Consider the following 14669-nt stretch of genomic DNA (forward strand, 5'->3'; position numbering starts at 1 on the left):
GGAAGGTTTGGATGTGCTCTTTAGGAAATAGAGTTATTTTTCGAGGGCAGCATCATAGTTTTAACAAAGGACCCAGATGAAGCAAACCCCACCAGGTCTCCTCACCCCTTTTCCTCCATTACGTAGCCTTGCCTTGGGTCCTGCCTGCCGCAGAGGGATGCTGGTGCCATCTCAGCATCACTTCGGATGCAGCAGCTCGCTTGCGCTGTCCCAGAGGATTGTGGCAGCTTGCAAACACTCTCAGTGCAATCAGCCCATCCCAATTAGCATAATGATGCTGCCTAATTTATGCACAAATTGCCCTCATTTATGTGTGTGGATACCTATGATTAAACCAAGCACAGGTGGAACGGGGTTTGGTCGCAACCCAACCATGCAAACATGAAGCTGCGTCCACCAGCTCCAGAATTCCTTCTCCACGTTACTAAAGCATGGAGCTGTGTGTTGTTTCCTCTGGCAGCACACTGGGGTGCAGGGCAGGATGAAACTCGTGGTAGGAGGTAAGAGAATAAAAGATTCCATGAGATTTGCATGGATTAAAGGCGGGTTTAATTTGCCTGGATGCACTTGGCTTCCAGGTGGATTATGCCGGCAGCAGGATTTGGGGCTGTCTCGCCAACTAATGCCTTTTAGTTTCATTATTCCAACAAGAGATGGAGGCCACCTTTGCTAACCCCGGATCCTCAATGCCTTTGTATGTAATGTTTTCTACCATTCCTGTTTTTGCTTAGCAAGCCTGCTGTTGTTGTCTGATCCCACCTAGTGCAGCCATTCCCAAAGCATTTTCTAAGTAGGGTTATTCCAGAAGAGAGCTCTGAGGTTGTGAGCTTGTGTGCTTGGTTCTATCAAAGAGATGGTGTTGTGCGTGAAGTTGTTCCGTAGCAAACAGGGTGATCCAGCACTGAAATCATAGGATCATGGAATCATTTAGGTTGGAAAAGACCTTTAAGATCATCAAGTCCAACCGTGCCCAGGCATCGCCAAGGCCACCGCTAAGCCATGTCCTGAAGCACCACATCCACACATCTTTCAGCCACCTCCAGCAAAGAGAGCACCCATCCAAGCCATGAGCAGCCAGTTCCCCCAGGAGAATGCCGTGGGGAAGTGAAGGTAGACAGCATCCACAGCCCTTCCATGATCCAGTGAGTGCTCAGGCATTGGAACAGGCTGCCCAGAGCAGGGCTGCAGGCACCGGCCCTGCAAGTGTTCACACGGCGTGGAGACGAGGCCTCAGTGCCATGGGTTAGTGGTGGCCTTGGGATAAAGGTTGGACTTGATGATCTTAAAGGTGTTTCCAGCCCAGTTGGTTGTGATTCTCTTGCCAGCCTTCCTTACTGTTGATGTGCTACAGCAGCACAGACGTTTACTTGGTTAAATTCCTTTCAACCAAACATATCCAACTAACATATCGTATAATAATTCCAAATAATAGTGATGCTGTTCCCGAGGCTGGTGAGCTGCATCCAGGGCTTCCACAGCCAGCTGCCTGCCCTGGATCCTCAGGATACCATGGTTTTGGAGGATTATCTGGCAAGGATGCTGGGGAGGGGTCTTCGTCATTTACTATACTGATAGGACAAGGGTTTTAACGGGTTAAAACTTAAACAGGGGAAGTTCAGATTGGATATAAGGAAGAAGTTCTTTACTGTAAGGGTGGTGAGGCACTGGAATGGGTTGCCCAGGGAGGTTGTGAGTGCTCCATCCCTGGCAGTGTTCAAGGCCAGGCTGGATGAAGCCTTGGGTGGGATGGTTTAGTGTGAGGTGTCCCTGTCCATGGCAGGGCGGTTGGAACTGATGATCTTAAGGCCTTTTCCAACCCAAACCATTCCATGATTCTATAAGAGGTTTCCATTGGCAGCACATTGGGGCTCAGTGGGCACAGCGCAAGGCAGATGAGTGGAAAGGCTGGTGGCTGGTAAGCCCAATGCTGGACACGCCACCTCCCTTCAGCTGTGCCATACATTTGCTCTCTGGCGATCACGCTTGCTCCATGTGCAAACTGTGTGACCGGTTCCTAAGAACAGGCGTGGATGCAAGGTGTTCCTGTTAGCATGTGTAGCCTCAGATGTTTCTCTTCTCACGTACTGATCCTTACCTGTCAGAGGAACGAGGTTTATGAGTCACTGCAAGTCATGCATCGTGAATTACTCTCTTCTTCTCTTACTGATCTGTTTTTACAGCCAGCTGAAGACACAGCCTGCTCCAAACCCATTCAAACGTGTCACATTGACTTTCAGAAGCTTTTATAAGCTCTTTAGTTTTCATTCTGCCTTTGCAGTTGCTTTTTTTCCTTGCCTCCCAGTGTGTTTTCCCTTCAGTGAGATGTTGTCCTTGCCTTGCAAGGAGCTGTGAGCATACACTGCGTGTGTCCTGCCCCGAGCTTTATGACAACGCAGCTTCACTCTTGATTCCCTTTTAACTCGGGTAGTGCTAAGTACAACAGGGAAGGGAGTCATATAGAGTCAGAGATTGGTTTGGGTTGAAGGGACCTTAAAGCTCATCCAGCTCCAGCTCCCTGCCACGGGCAAGGACGCCTTCCACTAGAGCAGCTTGCTCCAAGCCCTGTCCAGCCTGGCCTCGAGCAGATTAACCGTGTAAGTACTGACAGCACAGTTGCCTGTGCCAAATTCCCTACCTTTACCCATTTGTTTTAAATGCATGGAGCTAACTGAAGGATGGAAGGCCATTGCACAGGAAAGAGAGGATGGGCTGAAGGCTGGATTGCATACAGCAGCCTCCAAACCCCTTTGTCCCAGGACAGCAGCATCACTGGGAGGTGTTAGGAAACACTGAATCTTAAGGAAGAAAACACAAGTGATATGGAGGGACCAGGGAGTTTGGCACACGCGTGGGTTCCTTGCTTTGGACCAGAGACAAGAGAAAGCAGAAGCTGACAGGGAAGTCACCCGCTCTCCTCCTCCCTGCCACATCCAGTGTCTTTAATCTCTCTCCACTCCCCTTCAAATGGCAGTGGCTGATGCTGGTGGTCTGCTGGGGTTAAGCAGCTATTCTGCAGCCTTCAGAGCAGATGTGGTCCCTGGGTCTCACTGCTTTGAAGCTCCTGGTTCTATCACACTCAACTAAATCAGCTTTTTGCTTCTCTGTGGAGGTAAAACTCAGCCTTTTGTGCCCATCTGATTGAAGTGCTGAGGCTTGTCTAATTGAACGAGTGCTCGAGTCCACACTTGAGTAGGATGAAAAGCAGCGAGGAGATCACCCAGGGATTATGTCTGAGCTCCGCAGCTCCTTGGCACGGATAGAGCAGATGGCTGGGTCACATCCTGCCCACGGCTGGGGAGGAAAGCCTTCCGTAGGGAAAAAGATATTAATTTGGTGGAATTTATTCACCCCTGAATCTACAAGTGCCTCAGGTCTCTACTTCTGTACTTTATAGCATCAGCCCAGATGGGATTAGTGAAAGGAGGGGTTAGTTCTGCAAAGTGCCGCAAGGAGCCCGCTGCTGCCTTGAAGCTGGTGTAGGTAAAAGAGATTTGGGAGGGAAAACGGAGATGCAGAGGGTGGGAGAGACTTGGTTTGTCCTAGGATCAACCAGACACAGCCATGAGTGGTCCGTGAGCCCCTGTGGTGCGGCTTTGCTGATGGAGCAAGGAATCCGAGTCCGAGAGCTTCTGGTTTGTGCAGAGCTGTGAGGACATCACAGACATCACTACGGGTCGCCTGAACCACAGAGACAAGCTTCAGCCTATTCCCTTTAGGACTGCACTTGATCCTACAGCCAAAGGCTGTATCCAGAGGGGTTTGGGCTTGGGGAAGTGCTAGTGGTTGCCTCAGTGGTCCATGGCCATAAGAAATCCTAGAGACCAACGTGCAGCTCTCTGGCACCTTCCAGAAGGGTGGGAATAAATGAACATCCACAAACCTGCTTTTCTAATGTTCCATCTGCTTGTTTCTGGGTTAATAACGCACTCATAGCAAACCAAAGTGCCTTCACTGTGATAAATACCATCAATTCTTCTAGCTGTAGGCGCTCCTTGACTTGACTTCACCCCATGCAGCAGTGCACGGAGCAAGTGAAGCTGCGAATGTCAGCCTTCTCATTTGTAACTGCTTCTGCCTCTGCCCCAAAGCACTTTTAACCCAGGAAACCTCCACAATCTCACACCTGCTGTATTTCACAGTTATATTCATGTTTTCAAGTGTGTCTCTAGCCTGAGCCATAATGAAAAGCTGCATTTGCATGCAGGTAGAAGGAAGCAGAAGGACCTTGCCGGCAGCAGATGATGCTGAGTTTTGACTCTTTGGGTTGAAAAGCCTTTTTCTCTCTGTTTCTTTGCAGGGGGCACCGCTGGAAGAACCTTTATGGGCTCCCAATGAAGGTGGATGATTTACTGATGATAATTAAGGTAGGAAGAAGTGGAGTTCATTTGGCATCTTGGCATTGGTCCTCTCCTTGAAATAACATCTCCCCGGCCGGTGGCTGGGCAGCAGTGGCTCTATTTTAAGGCTCAGTACACAGCCATGGCAGCACATGGCCAAGGCATTAACTTGTGCTCAAGTGTCCCTTTAAACACAGAGGGAAGGGAAGTCTTATTTAAGAGCTACCTGGAACGTAACTAAGTGGAAAAACTCTTGACTTCCTGCCCCAAAGGATAATAAGGGCTCTGTTGGAAAGGGAATGGCTCTTATTTGAGAGCACTCAGCACAGGGATTTTCTTGTTCTGCTGAAGCGTAGTGGTTGGGTTGGAATTCAGGTTCTAACTTGCCATCCCACCTAAAAATACATTTTGTTAGTTTATTTTCATCGTGTTGAGCTTCTGTGGAAAGCTGGTCCATCTCCAAACGTGGCAAGAGAGAGCTCCGTCCTTGATTAATGAAACGGAGGAAAATCCCTGCTGTTACAAGCACGAAAGCTTTGGATAAACTTGGAATAGAAACACGAATGGGTGCTGAGTTAAATGTACTTATAAGTAGGTTTTATGATGCTTGAATATCTGGATTCTTGCCTTGCTGGGTCAATTCTGCCTCGGTTGTTGTGCTCTGGAGCGGCATCGTGCTGGTGCAATGGTTGCTGCTGCTCTCTGCTTCCTCTTGGAGTAGGAAGGAGAGTCTTCACCATAGTCCCTGTATAGACTCCTAAACATGAGTCAACCTTTCCCATTGCAATGAAAAACCCCTTACAAAGTCATCTTACCTTTACTCAGGCAGAAGAGCCTTGTGCTTTGCTCTACACCCTCCTGCTGTTTCAATCCACAAGCTTGGAAAGGTGGTAGAGTGGTCCCTGAGTTACCACCGTAGTATCAAACCTCTGCAGCCTGCACATACCCAAAATGCAGCGAAGTTGGATGCTCAGATTTGGAGCCTGATGAGGCCAATGTCACAGACAGGATTTTCTCCTTGATTTATTTAGCCCCTAACTGTGTAAGGAAGTATCAGGGTGAACGTGGTGTGTGTTATGTCTGGTGTACATTAACACAGGCTCTGCTTTGCACTGCAGTTGGGGTTTACACTTCTTGTTACCATGGGTGGGATTAGCGCTTTGGTTGGTGTTTAGTGTCAGTGAGGAGTTTCCTGGCTGAGTCCTTGGAGGCAGAAGGGGAAATTCAAGCTGTAACAAGAGCAAATTCTTTCAATGGAGGTTTAGAGTTCTCTCATGTATTTGTGCTTTCTGTTTGGCGCGCGATAAGATGCACTCCTGTGGAATTTGCTTGGAGCAGGGATTTGCATGAATTATTGTTTCGTGCAAAAGGAACATCTGTGCAAAGCGTTCTGCCTGTGCTCCACGTACCAGAGCACCCGTCAGAGGAAGGATTTGTGTGCCTGGGTGCAGTGGTCAGCAATAGCCAAGTGCTTGAGGGGAGGAAAGATGGAGAAATAGAAACAAAGCTGCTGATATCAAGGGGAAATCTCCTTCTGGGCTGTGTGACAGCATCAGGATCATAGAATCATGGAATGGGTTGGGTTGGAAGGCACCTTAAAGCTCATCCAGTTCCAACTGCCTGCCATGGGCAGGGACAGCTTCCACTAGAGCAGGTTGTTCAAAGAGCAGCATCATCCTGTTAGGAAAAACTTGGGATAATTGTACTTGGACTCTTGCAGAGTCCAGTTTTGTGTTTAGGAAGTGGTTCTTTCCCAAGTGTAAGGAAGTTCGTCCCTGTGAGGGTGCTGAGGCGCTGGCACAGGGTGCCCAGAGAAGCTGTGGCTGCCCCATCCCTGGCAGTGCTCAAGGCCAGGTTGGACACAGGGGCTTGGAGCAAGCTGCTCCAGTGGAAGGGGTCCTGCCCCCATGGCAGGGGGCTGGAACTGGATGAGCTTTAAGGTCCCTTCCAACACGCACCAGGCTGGGATTCTATGATGTGAGTAAAATGCCACCAGTCAGAGGAAATAGTATTGAAATAGCGTGGCCCAAAAACGTGTCGAAGATGGGAGTAATCAGTCATTGTGGATGGTCTCTGATTCTGCGCTTCAAGCATTTCCTTTGAAGGGTTTCGTGTTCTCGTAGAGAGATCATTCTGTAAATCAGTCATTAAGCAAATGAGCTCCAGTGTCATCAGCCTGGCTACAAAAGCAAGAAGCTGACATTTGGAAGAAACCTGCAAGCTGCAGACTCAAATTATCCAATACTGAAAATTGCGGTGTCTCAGAGGAATAGGAGGAGAAATGAAAGAATCCCTTCAAGTCTGGGGGACTTGAAACCAGGTTTTGTGTGGAAAAGGGAGCTTTTTGTTTTACTTACTCATGGATGCTAAACCTGGGATCTTCACTTAAAATCTCATGGACTTGTAGAATCCCAGCCTGGTTCGTGTTGGAAGGGACCTTAAAGCTCACCCAGTTCCAACCCCTGCCACGGGCAGGGACCCCTTCCACTGGAGCAGCTTGCTCCAAGCCCCTGTGTCCAACCTGGCCTTGAGCACTGCCAGGGATGGGGCAGCCACAGCTTCTCTGGGCACCCTGTGCCAGCGCCTCAGCACCCTCACAGGGAAGAGCTTCTCCCTTATCTGCAACCTGAACTTCCCCTATTTCAGTTTGAACCCATCACCCCTTGTTCTATCAGTACAGGTGAAGAGCCCCTCTCCAGCATCCTTGTAAGCCCATTCACTACCTTCAGGCCATCCATATCCTTCCCTGTACCTTTTCCAGCTGCGTTGCCAGCATCTTCTGGGAGGTGGGAGCCGAGGACGTGCCCTGTGGATTAGCAGAGGAGCTTGACACGTGTGGTTTCCTCTCACCGGTGCTCATTGCTGAGCTGTTTTCTGTGCTAGCCACAATAACTGAAAGATCTTTCCTGTCTGATAACAGGCAGTAATTGTGGTTGGCTCCTTCCTCTGGCATGTGTGCCCGTGTTAACTTGCAATTCCATTTGTCATCAGAGTGCTGCTGCTGCACAGCTCCATCCCTCCCAGCTCCAGCACAGAGGCACCAGCCACAGCAGCAGCAGTTGGACCCTGCATCCTTCCTCTCAAGGATTGCTCTTCATAAAGGTGCACTGGGTGGTGGCCAAGCCAAGAAGTGCTTTTTCCCCCATTTGGAAGATTTGCTCCTCTAGTGTCAGTTGAAGCCACCAAGAGGTGCATTCCTTCTCAGACCTTTAGTGATGGCTGTCAAATGGTGGTATTTGTCGATGTGCACATTGACCCATGGAGTGCTCTTTGGAAACGCAGAGGTTGCCCTGAGACCAGAAATCACAGAGTAGAGTGCTCCTAAAGCATAGAATCCCAGCCTGTTTTGTGTTGGAGGGGACCTTAAAGCTCATCCGGCTCCAACCCCTGCCACGGGCAGGGACCCCTTCCACTGGAGCAGCTTGCTCCAAGCCCCTGTGCCCAACCTGGCCTTGAGCACTGCCAGGGATGGGGCAGCCACAGCTTCTCTGGGCACCCTGTGCCAGCGCCTCAGCACCCTCCCAGGGAAGAGCTTCTGCCTAAGAGCTCATCTCAGTCTCCCCTCGGGCAGGTTCAAGCCATTCCCCTTGGCCTGGCCCTACAGGCCCTTGTCCCAAGCCCCTCTCCAGCTTTCCTGCAGCCCCTTTAGGCACTGGAGCTGCTCTCAGGTCTCCCCTTCAGGAGCCTTCTCTTGTCCAGGCTGCCCCAGCCCAGCTCTCTCAGCCTGGCTCCAGAGCAGAGCTGCTCCAGCCCTCGCAGCATCTCCATGGCCTCCTCTGGCCTCGCTCCAGCAGCTCCACGTCCCTCTTGTGCTGCTGCCCCAGAGCTGGACCAGGGCTGCAGGGGGGGCCTCCCCAGAGCACAGCAGAGGGGCAGGATCCCCTCCCTCTACAGGTAAATCCCACAGACCCTTTCCCTCCTCATCTTTCCTGGGAAGCTCCAAACATTTACATGGAATTTGACATCACCGCTGGGTGCTGAAAACACCCTGGGAGTTGTGTGCAGTGTCATGGCCAGTGCAGACTCTCAACACTGAGCACACACCTCCAGCGTGGGGCTGTTGGAGCGGAATAGGAGCTGAGGATGCGAAGGAGACAACTGCTTACAGAAACCACAGCAAGCAGCGTGTCAGAACCTGCAGCCCGTACCTAGAGCTGCTGTGTATAAATAGACGCATCCACCCTCCCTCTGCTCCTGACAGCTACCTCCCTGGGTAGGAATTTATCTTCCCTCCATAGCTTGTTCTGCAGGCAGGTTTCCTCCTGCAGGTGTTGAGGAAGGCCTCATCTTTATGTTAATTGAGCACAGCTATCAGTGCCCAGACATCAACTGCTCTCATGTTCCTCTGAGATGTGAGATTCTGATTGAAATTCAGTCCGGAAAGACTCATACCAGCACCTGAATCAGATGGAAACTGCTCCAGATCGCTGGTTGCCTCCAAAGAACAGTGCCTGCCTTTGTTCTGCAGGGTGTAGAACCACAGCTTCAGCTTTCAGGAGGGCTGCAGCTGCGGGCTGCAGCCTGGGCTCAGGCTTTTGGTGGTGTTTGCTAAGCTTGAGGGCTTCCTCAGCATCGTGTCTGCACTGAGATCGAGCAGCTAAACACAGTTACTGCTTATCCTGTTGGACCTGAATCTGTGGAGTCACAGAACCATAGGACCAGGGAATGGTTTGTGTTGAAGGGACCTTAAAGCTCCTCCAGCTCCAACCCCTGCCACGGGCAGGGACCCCTTCCACTGGAGCAGCTTGCTCCAAGCCCCTGTGTCCAACCTGGCCTTGAGCACTGCCAGGGATGGGGCAGCCACAGCTTCTCTGGGCACCCTGTGCCAGCGCCTCAGCACCCTCCCAGGGAAGAGCTTCTGCCTAAGAGCTCAGCTCAGTCTCCCCTCGGGCAGGTTCAAGCCATTCCCCTTGGCCTGTCCCTACAGGCCCTTGTCCCAAGCCCCTCTCCAGCTTTCCTGTAGCTCCTGTCAGATCAAGCAGAGGCAGATTCAATGAGGTCAGTGGTTACCAACACCATTAACTTCTCATGTCTCCTTCCCCAGAGCTCTTGTGATGTTATATAAGCAGTTTGCAATCCAAACCCTTGGAATTCCCTGCTGAAAGCTGTAATCTGTCAGTCCTGCCAGGTCTTTCCAAGAGCTAAGCACGGAAATCTCCTGTCCTCAGTCTGGCACCATCGTTGCTATTTTCCTCTCTCCTTTGTCTCCATTAATACTGGTGTATAAATCTGTGTCCTGTGTAGTGATTACAAAGAAAGGAAAGCAAACCCATACGCTCCAGGAATTTGGCCAGGGACACATGGACCTCTCGTGGGATAGATGCATTTGTCACACTTACTTTCTACATGTGTATGATCTTGTGGTGAGGAGCTGCTGGTGCTTGGTCAGGGACCTGTTCCCTTTTCACACGGAGTTCTCTGGTCACAAGCAGGTTTGGGGGGGGATGTGGATGTACATGGGGGGGATAAGGCAGGCTGCGATAATGAATCATTCTCTGTAAGAACAGAGTATGTACAGATACATACAGGGAAATACAAGGGTATTTACAAGATGCTTTATGTGATGGTCTAAGGTAGGTGCTTATGGGAAGTGATACCTGGTAGCAGGTAAACTGCTGCAGTTGGGCAGAAGCAGACGAGCTTCTGATGCGTAAATCCTCCAGCTCTGAGACAAGATGTGTTACTGGTCCTAAGAGCTCAACCAGTTGCTCTGAGCTGCATCCAAATGCAACAACACTTCGAGAGGAGAGTTGGTACCAACAGAGCTGAGGGATGTGTTCGCTGCAGAAGGAGGTAAATGATTCCTTGGGGAGTGTGGAAGGGTTATCTGGGATCCAAGGACGAGGATGCTTTTACAGGGAAACCACTTTTTGGTTTACTATTGCTCAGTGACAGGGAGTTTAATCCCCAGACTTGCTTTATGAATGTGTTTTATCGATACCCATCAAGGTTGATGTGTTCTCCAAGACATACTCCCTTTCTTTCCTGTCTTATTACCGAAGTGCTTCTGCCCAGTGTCCGTTGTCTCTGGTGCGGTGAGGAGGGTGCTGTACCAGCTAGCGCATGTGATATCTGGGGAAACAAACGCACTTTAATCCCTATGGTTTTGCTGCTGCAGAGAGCATTTGTGGGGATGGGGCTGTGTGTGAGCAAACGTTGCAGCTTGGCTGGATTCTGCTTCCATCCGATGCAGTGCATGTGCCCTGATGAGTGATTCAGCGAGATCAAGGCACTCTTTGAAGAACTAGAGAGAGAAAAGGCCTTTTAAAGTGAAATACTTCAAACAGAGATGGAGTCTATACTGCAATAAGGCTGCTTTTTACTGCTTCGTGGCTCTTGCCTTTGCTCACTGCGAGGTGCTTTGCTGGTAACGTTCTGGCTTGACTGCCCCTTGCTCAGCGGATGTTCTGGGCAACCTCAGGTCTTACCTTGGGCTGAGCTTTGAGGAAGTACAAGGTCAAACTGCTGTGGGTCTAGAGGAAGTTGCTAGGTTTGAAGCTCAAGTAGAGCTGGTCCTTACTGAAAGGAAAGCAGCTCCTTGGGTTTTAGTTTCAGGTACAAAAAAGCTTTGTATTGGAGACTAACCGGGTGTGAGGATGAAATGCTGTTGTGCCCCTCTAAATGAGTGGATATTATGGCAACTAAACTGACATCTGGGCTTGTGATGGTCCAGTGTGGCTGAGCAGGAAGGTCTCTGCAGCTGCAGTGCGTTTGGGTTTAGTTATTGCCTGTTACTGTGTGCAGCGTTCCTCCTTGTAGAGGAGCATCGAGGAGGAGAGGAGGGCAATAATCCAGCGGTCAGGCAGGAGATGGTGGAGTCACCGTCCCTGCAAGTGTTCACACACTGTGTAGATGAGGCCCTCAGTGCCATGGGGCAGTGGTGGCCTTGGCAGTGCTGGGCATGGTTGGACTGGATGAGCTTAGAGGTCTTTTCCAACCCAGTAGGTGCTATGATTCTAAGAAGTGATGGATGTTGAGCAGGCACTTGCTGGGATGCGCGTCACCTTGCTTCCTTCGCCCCAAAGATGGACTCTAAGTTGTAGTTGTGGTGAGGCAGATGGTGGGACATGGTGACCAAGAACAGTGTGAGACTGAAGGGTCTGGAGGAAAGAGTTAAATCTGAGCAAAGGCAAATGACATGGAAGGGCTGGAGCTCTGCGCTCAGTGCTTCCCCAAACCTGGACATGCAAGTCAGGAATCCTGGGAATCATAGAATCCTGCAATCCCAGGCTGGAGGGGACCTCAAGGATCATCTGGTCCAACCTTTGCAGGCAAAGCATGGCCTAGCAAAGCTGGATGCCCCAGCACCCTGTCCAGCCCAGTCTTAACAGTGTCCAACGCTGGGGAGTCACCACTTCCCTGCGGAGGCTATTCCAATGGTTGCTCTCATGGTGAAGAGTTTTCCTCTTGTGTCCACTTGGAATCTCCCCAGCAGTAACTTGTGCCCATCACCCCTTGCCTTCTCCGTGAGACTCCTTGTACAAAGGGAATGAATGGCTCCTTCACTTGGGCATCCTCACGGAGTGCTGCATTGGGAATGATGGTGCTGGCTGGATGTTTTCTTCCAACTCTTTGCCTTGAAATGAAGGAGCAATGGAGGGGACAGGGATTCTCCTATTGCTGGACCAGATGTCCCCTTACAGATGCCAGTTACAGTCAGAAACCACTGTGAAACCCCAGCTGCCATGGGTCAGTGCCTTCAGCTGCAGGGGCAGCAGCCATGTGCGTCAGCCACCTCACCACTGGTCACCATGGTTTCACCTGCTGCTGTTGAAGAAAAGCAGAGCCTGGTCCTGCAACACCCAATGGGTGCTGGGGTGCAAGGAGACCGCAGCACCCAATGGGTGCTGGGGTGCAAGGGGACCACAGCACCCATGCTGCTGGTGCTGCTCTGCCTCCGTCAGAGCTCTCACGGGCTGAAGTCTGCTGCTGGAGAGCTCTCGTACCCATTACGTGGAATGAGGATGCGTTTCCCCAAATGACAGCTTGCAGGAAATGAGTTTTCTGCTCTTCAGCTGCCGGTGCAGCCTCGTGGCTTGTGAGGACCCACAGCTTCCACTGCGCCCAGCTTGGCTTCAGTGCCATCAGCAGCGTGGAAGCCACCCTCAAATCACAGGGTCACAGAATCATGGAATCAACCAGGTTGGAAAAGCCCTTTCAGCTCATCCAGTCCAACCATTCCCAGCACTGCCAAGGCCACCACTGCCCCATGGCACTGAGGTCCCGTCTCCACGCTGTGTGAGCACTTGCAGGGCCGGTGCCTGCAGCCCTGCCCTGGGCAGCCTGTTCCAATGCCTGAGCACCCTCTGGGGCAGGAATTGTTCCTCAGCTCCATCTAAACCTGCCCTGGGGCAGCTTGAGGCCGGTTCCTCTTGTCCCATCCCTTGTTCCTTGGGAGCAGAGCCCAGCCCCTCCTGGCTCCATCCTCCTGGCAGGCACTTGTAGGGAGCCATCAGGTCCCCCCTGAGCCTTCTCTTCTCCATCTGAACCCCCCAGGTCCCTCAGCCGTTCCCCATCACACTTGGGCTCCAGGCCCTGCACCAGCTCCATTCCCTTCTCTGGCCCCGCTCCAGTGATGGGAACACCAACAGGTACCCACAGACACAAAAGCAAACCGGGAAGCCGGCTATGCTGCTGGTTTGGAGGCAGTTGCACAATGGGAGATGAGCTTTGCTGGGAGATGCTGCCACCTTCTCTTAGTGCTGCTACCCCTGTTACTCTCAGAGGTGAATCTCTTCAGTCCTTTCCCTGAGCACCAGCCAGAACCTCAATCGAAACCTCTACAATTGCTGTTTCTTTATGTGCTTTGAGCAGAGCCTGGAATGTGTATTTGGGAGGATGTTTTAGTGGGCTGTTGGATGACAACCCGCTTTCTCCTCTGCATGAACTGCTTTAAAACATCTACTCCCTGGTTCAAGTTTATTTGCCCTTTAATAAAGGAAGATATTATCGGTTGGAGACTTATTTTTTCATCCCTCAGGCAGGTGTTCAGGAGTTTCCATTGTTGTTAAAGTGGCTCTTTCTGTGCTTGTTGAATGGCTGTCAGCTGCTGAACATGATCGTTAATCTTTATCAAGTGCTTAGTTGCATTTGCTGTTTCAGTGATGCCATGCGGGTGGGCGCTAGGATGCTCAGGATCACCTTTGCTCCGCATACTGTGTTTTGAGCCTCCCTGCTTTATCATCTGATGGACGCAGCTCTTCATGTGCTGTGTTAGCAGGGGAGAAGCTCTTCCTCAGTGGTTTATGTCTTGCTTGTAAAGCAAATACCTTTTAAAATCTGTGCTCTGGCCTTCAGCCTTTCCTATTCAAGTATTTCATCCATCCACCCCTGGCAGTGCTCGAGGCCAGGTTGGACACAGGGGCTTGGAGCAAGCTGCTCCAGTGGAAGGGGTCCCTGCCCGTGGCAGGGGTTGGAGCTGGAGGAGCTTTAAGGTCCCTTCCAACACAAACTCGTTACAGCATTAATGGGGCAGCCACAGCTTCTCTGGGCACCCTGTGCCAGCGCCTCAGCACCCTCCCAGGGAAGAGCTTCTGCCTAAGAGCTCATCTCAGTCTCCCCTCGGGCAGGTTCAAGCCATTCCCCTTGGCTTGTCCCTACAGGCCCTTGTCCCAAGCCCCTCTCCAGGTTCCCTGCAGCCCCTTTAGGCACTGGAGCTGCTCTCAGGTCTCCCCTTCAGGAGCCTTCTCTTGTCCAGGCTGCCCCAGCCCAGCTCTCTCAGCCTGGCTCCAGAGCAGAGCTGCTCCAGCCCTCGCAGCATCTCCATGGCCTCCTCTGGCCTCACTCCAGCAGCTCCACGTCCCTCTTGTGCTGCTGCCCCAGAGCTGGATCAGGGCTGCAGTGGGGGTCTCCCCAGAGTGCAGCAGAGGGGCAGGATCCCCTCCCTGAGCTGCTGTGGAACATCTGCATGAGATAACGCACTGGGTACCCACAACAGCCACCCCTGACAGTGGGACCAAGCTGGATGCTCCCCAGAAGCAATGAGCGCAGGTTTTGTGTAGCAGAGGTTGGTACCATGGAGGATGGTGGACTTGGCAGTCCTGGGGTAAGGGTTGGACTTGGTGATCTCAAAGGTCTTTTCCAACCCAGCTGATTCTATGATTCTGGGAGAGGTCAGTGACTGATTAGATGGTGTTTGAAGAAAGTTGGTGGCTAAACAAAGTCTGATGTGTTCTTGGATATGAATTAACAATATGGTAAAGAGTAAAGCAGTTTCTCCCCTTAAAATCAATGTAAAAAGAGAAGGGATGTATGCAGGGACTGGAGAAACACCTGTACACTTGTGTTTCCATCACTGTCCTTACCTTCCTCACATAGATCAAGGTGAATCAA

The 14669-nt window shown here is 51.3% G+C and overlaps 1 protein-coding gene across 3 annotated transcripts in view; it reads left to right on the forward strand.

The window, feature by feature from the left end:
• PTPRA (protein tyrosine phosphatase receptor type A) overlaps nucleotides 1-14669 on the forward strand; it is a 112374-nt gene that overhangs the window by 47675 nt on the left and 50030 nt on the right. For 2 of the 3 annotated variants that reach the window (XM_065662007.1, XM_065662020.1), the window contains exon 3: nucleotides 4298-4364. In XM_065662007.1, the coding sequence (XP_065518079.1) occupies nucleotides 4332-4364 (33 nt within the window). In that variant the 5' untranslated portion in view covers nucleotides 4298-4331. Of the gene's footprint in view, nucleotides 1-4297; nucleotides 4365-10109; nucleotides 10131-14669 lie in introns of those variants that run through there. The other variant, XM_065662015.1, reaches the window with a different exon arrangement.

This window comes from Lathamus discolor, chromosome 1, assembly GCF_037157495.1.
Source record: "Lathamus discolor isolate bLatDis1 chromosome 1, bLatDis1.hap1, whole genome shotgun sequence".
In the NCBI taxonomy this organism is placed as follows: Eukaryota; Metazoa; Chordata; class Aves; order Psittaciformes; family Psittacidae; genus Lathamus; species Lathamus discolor.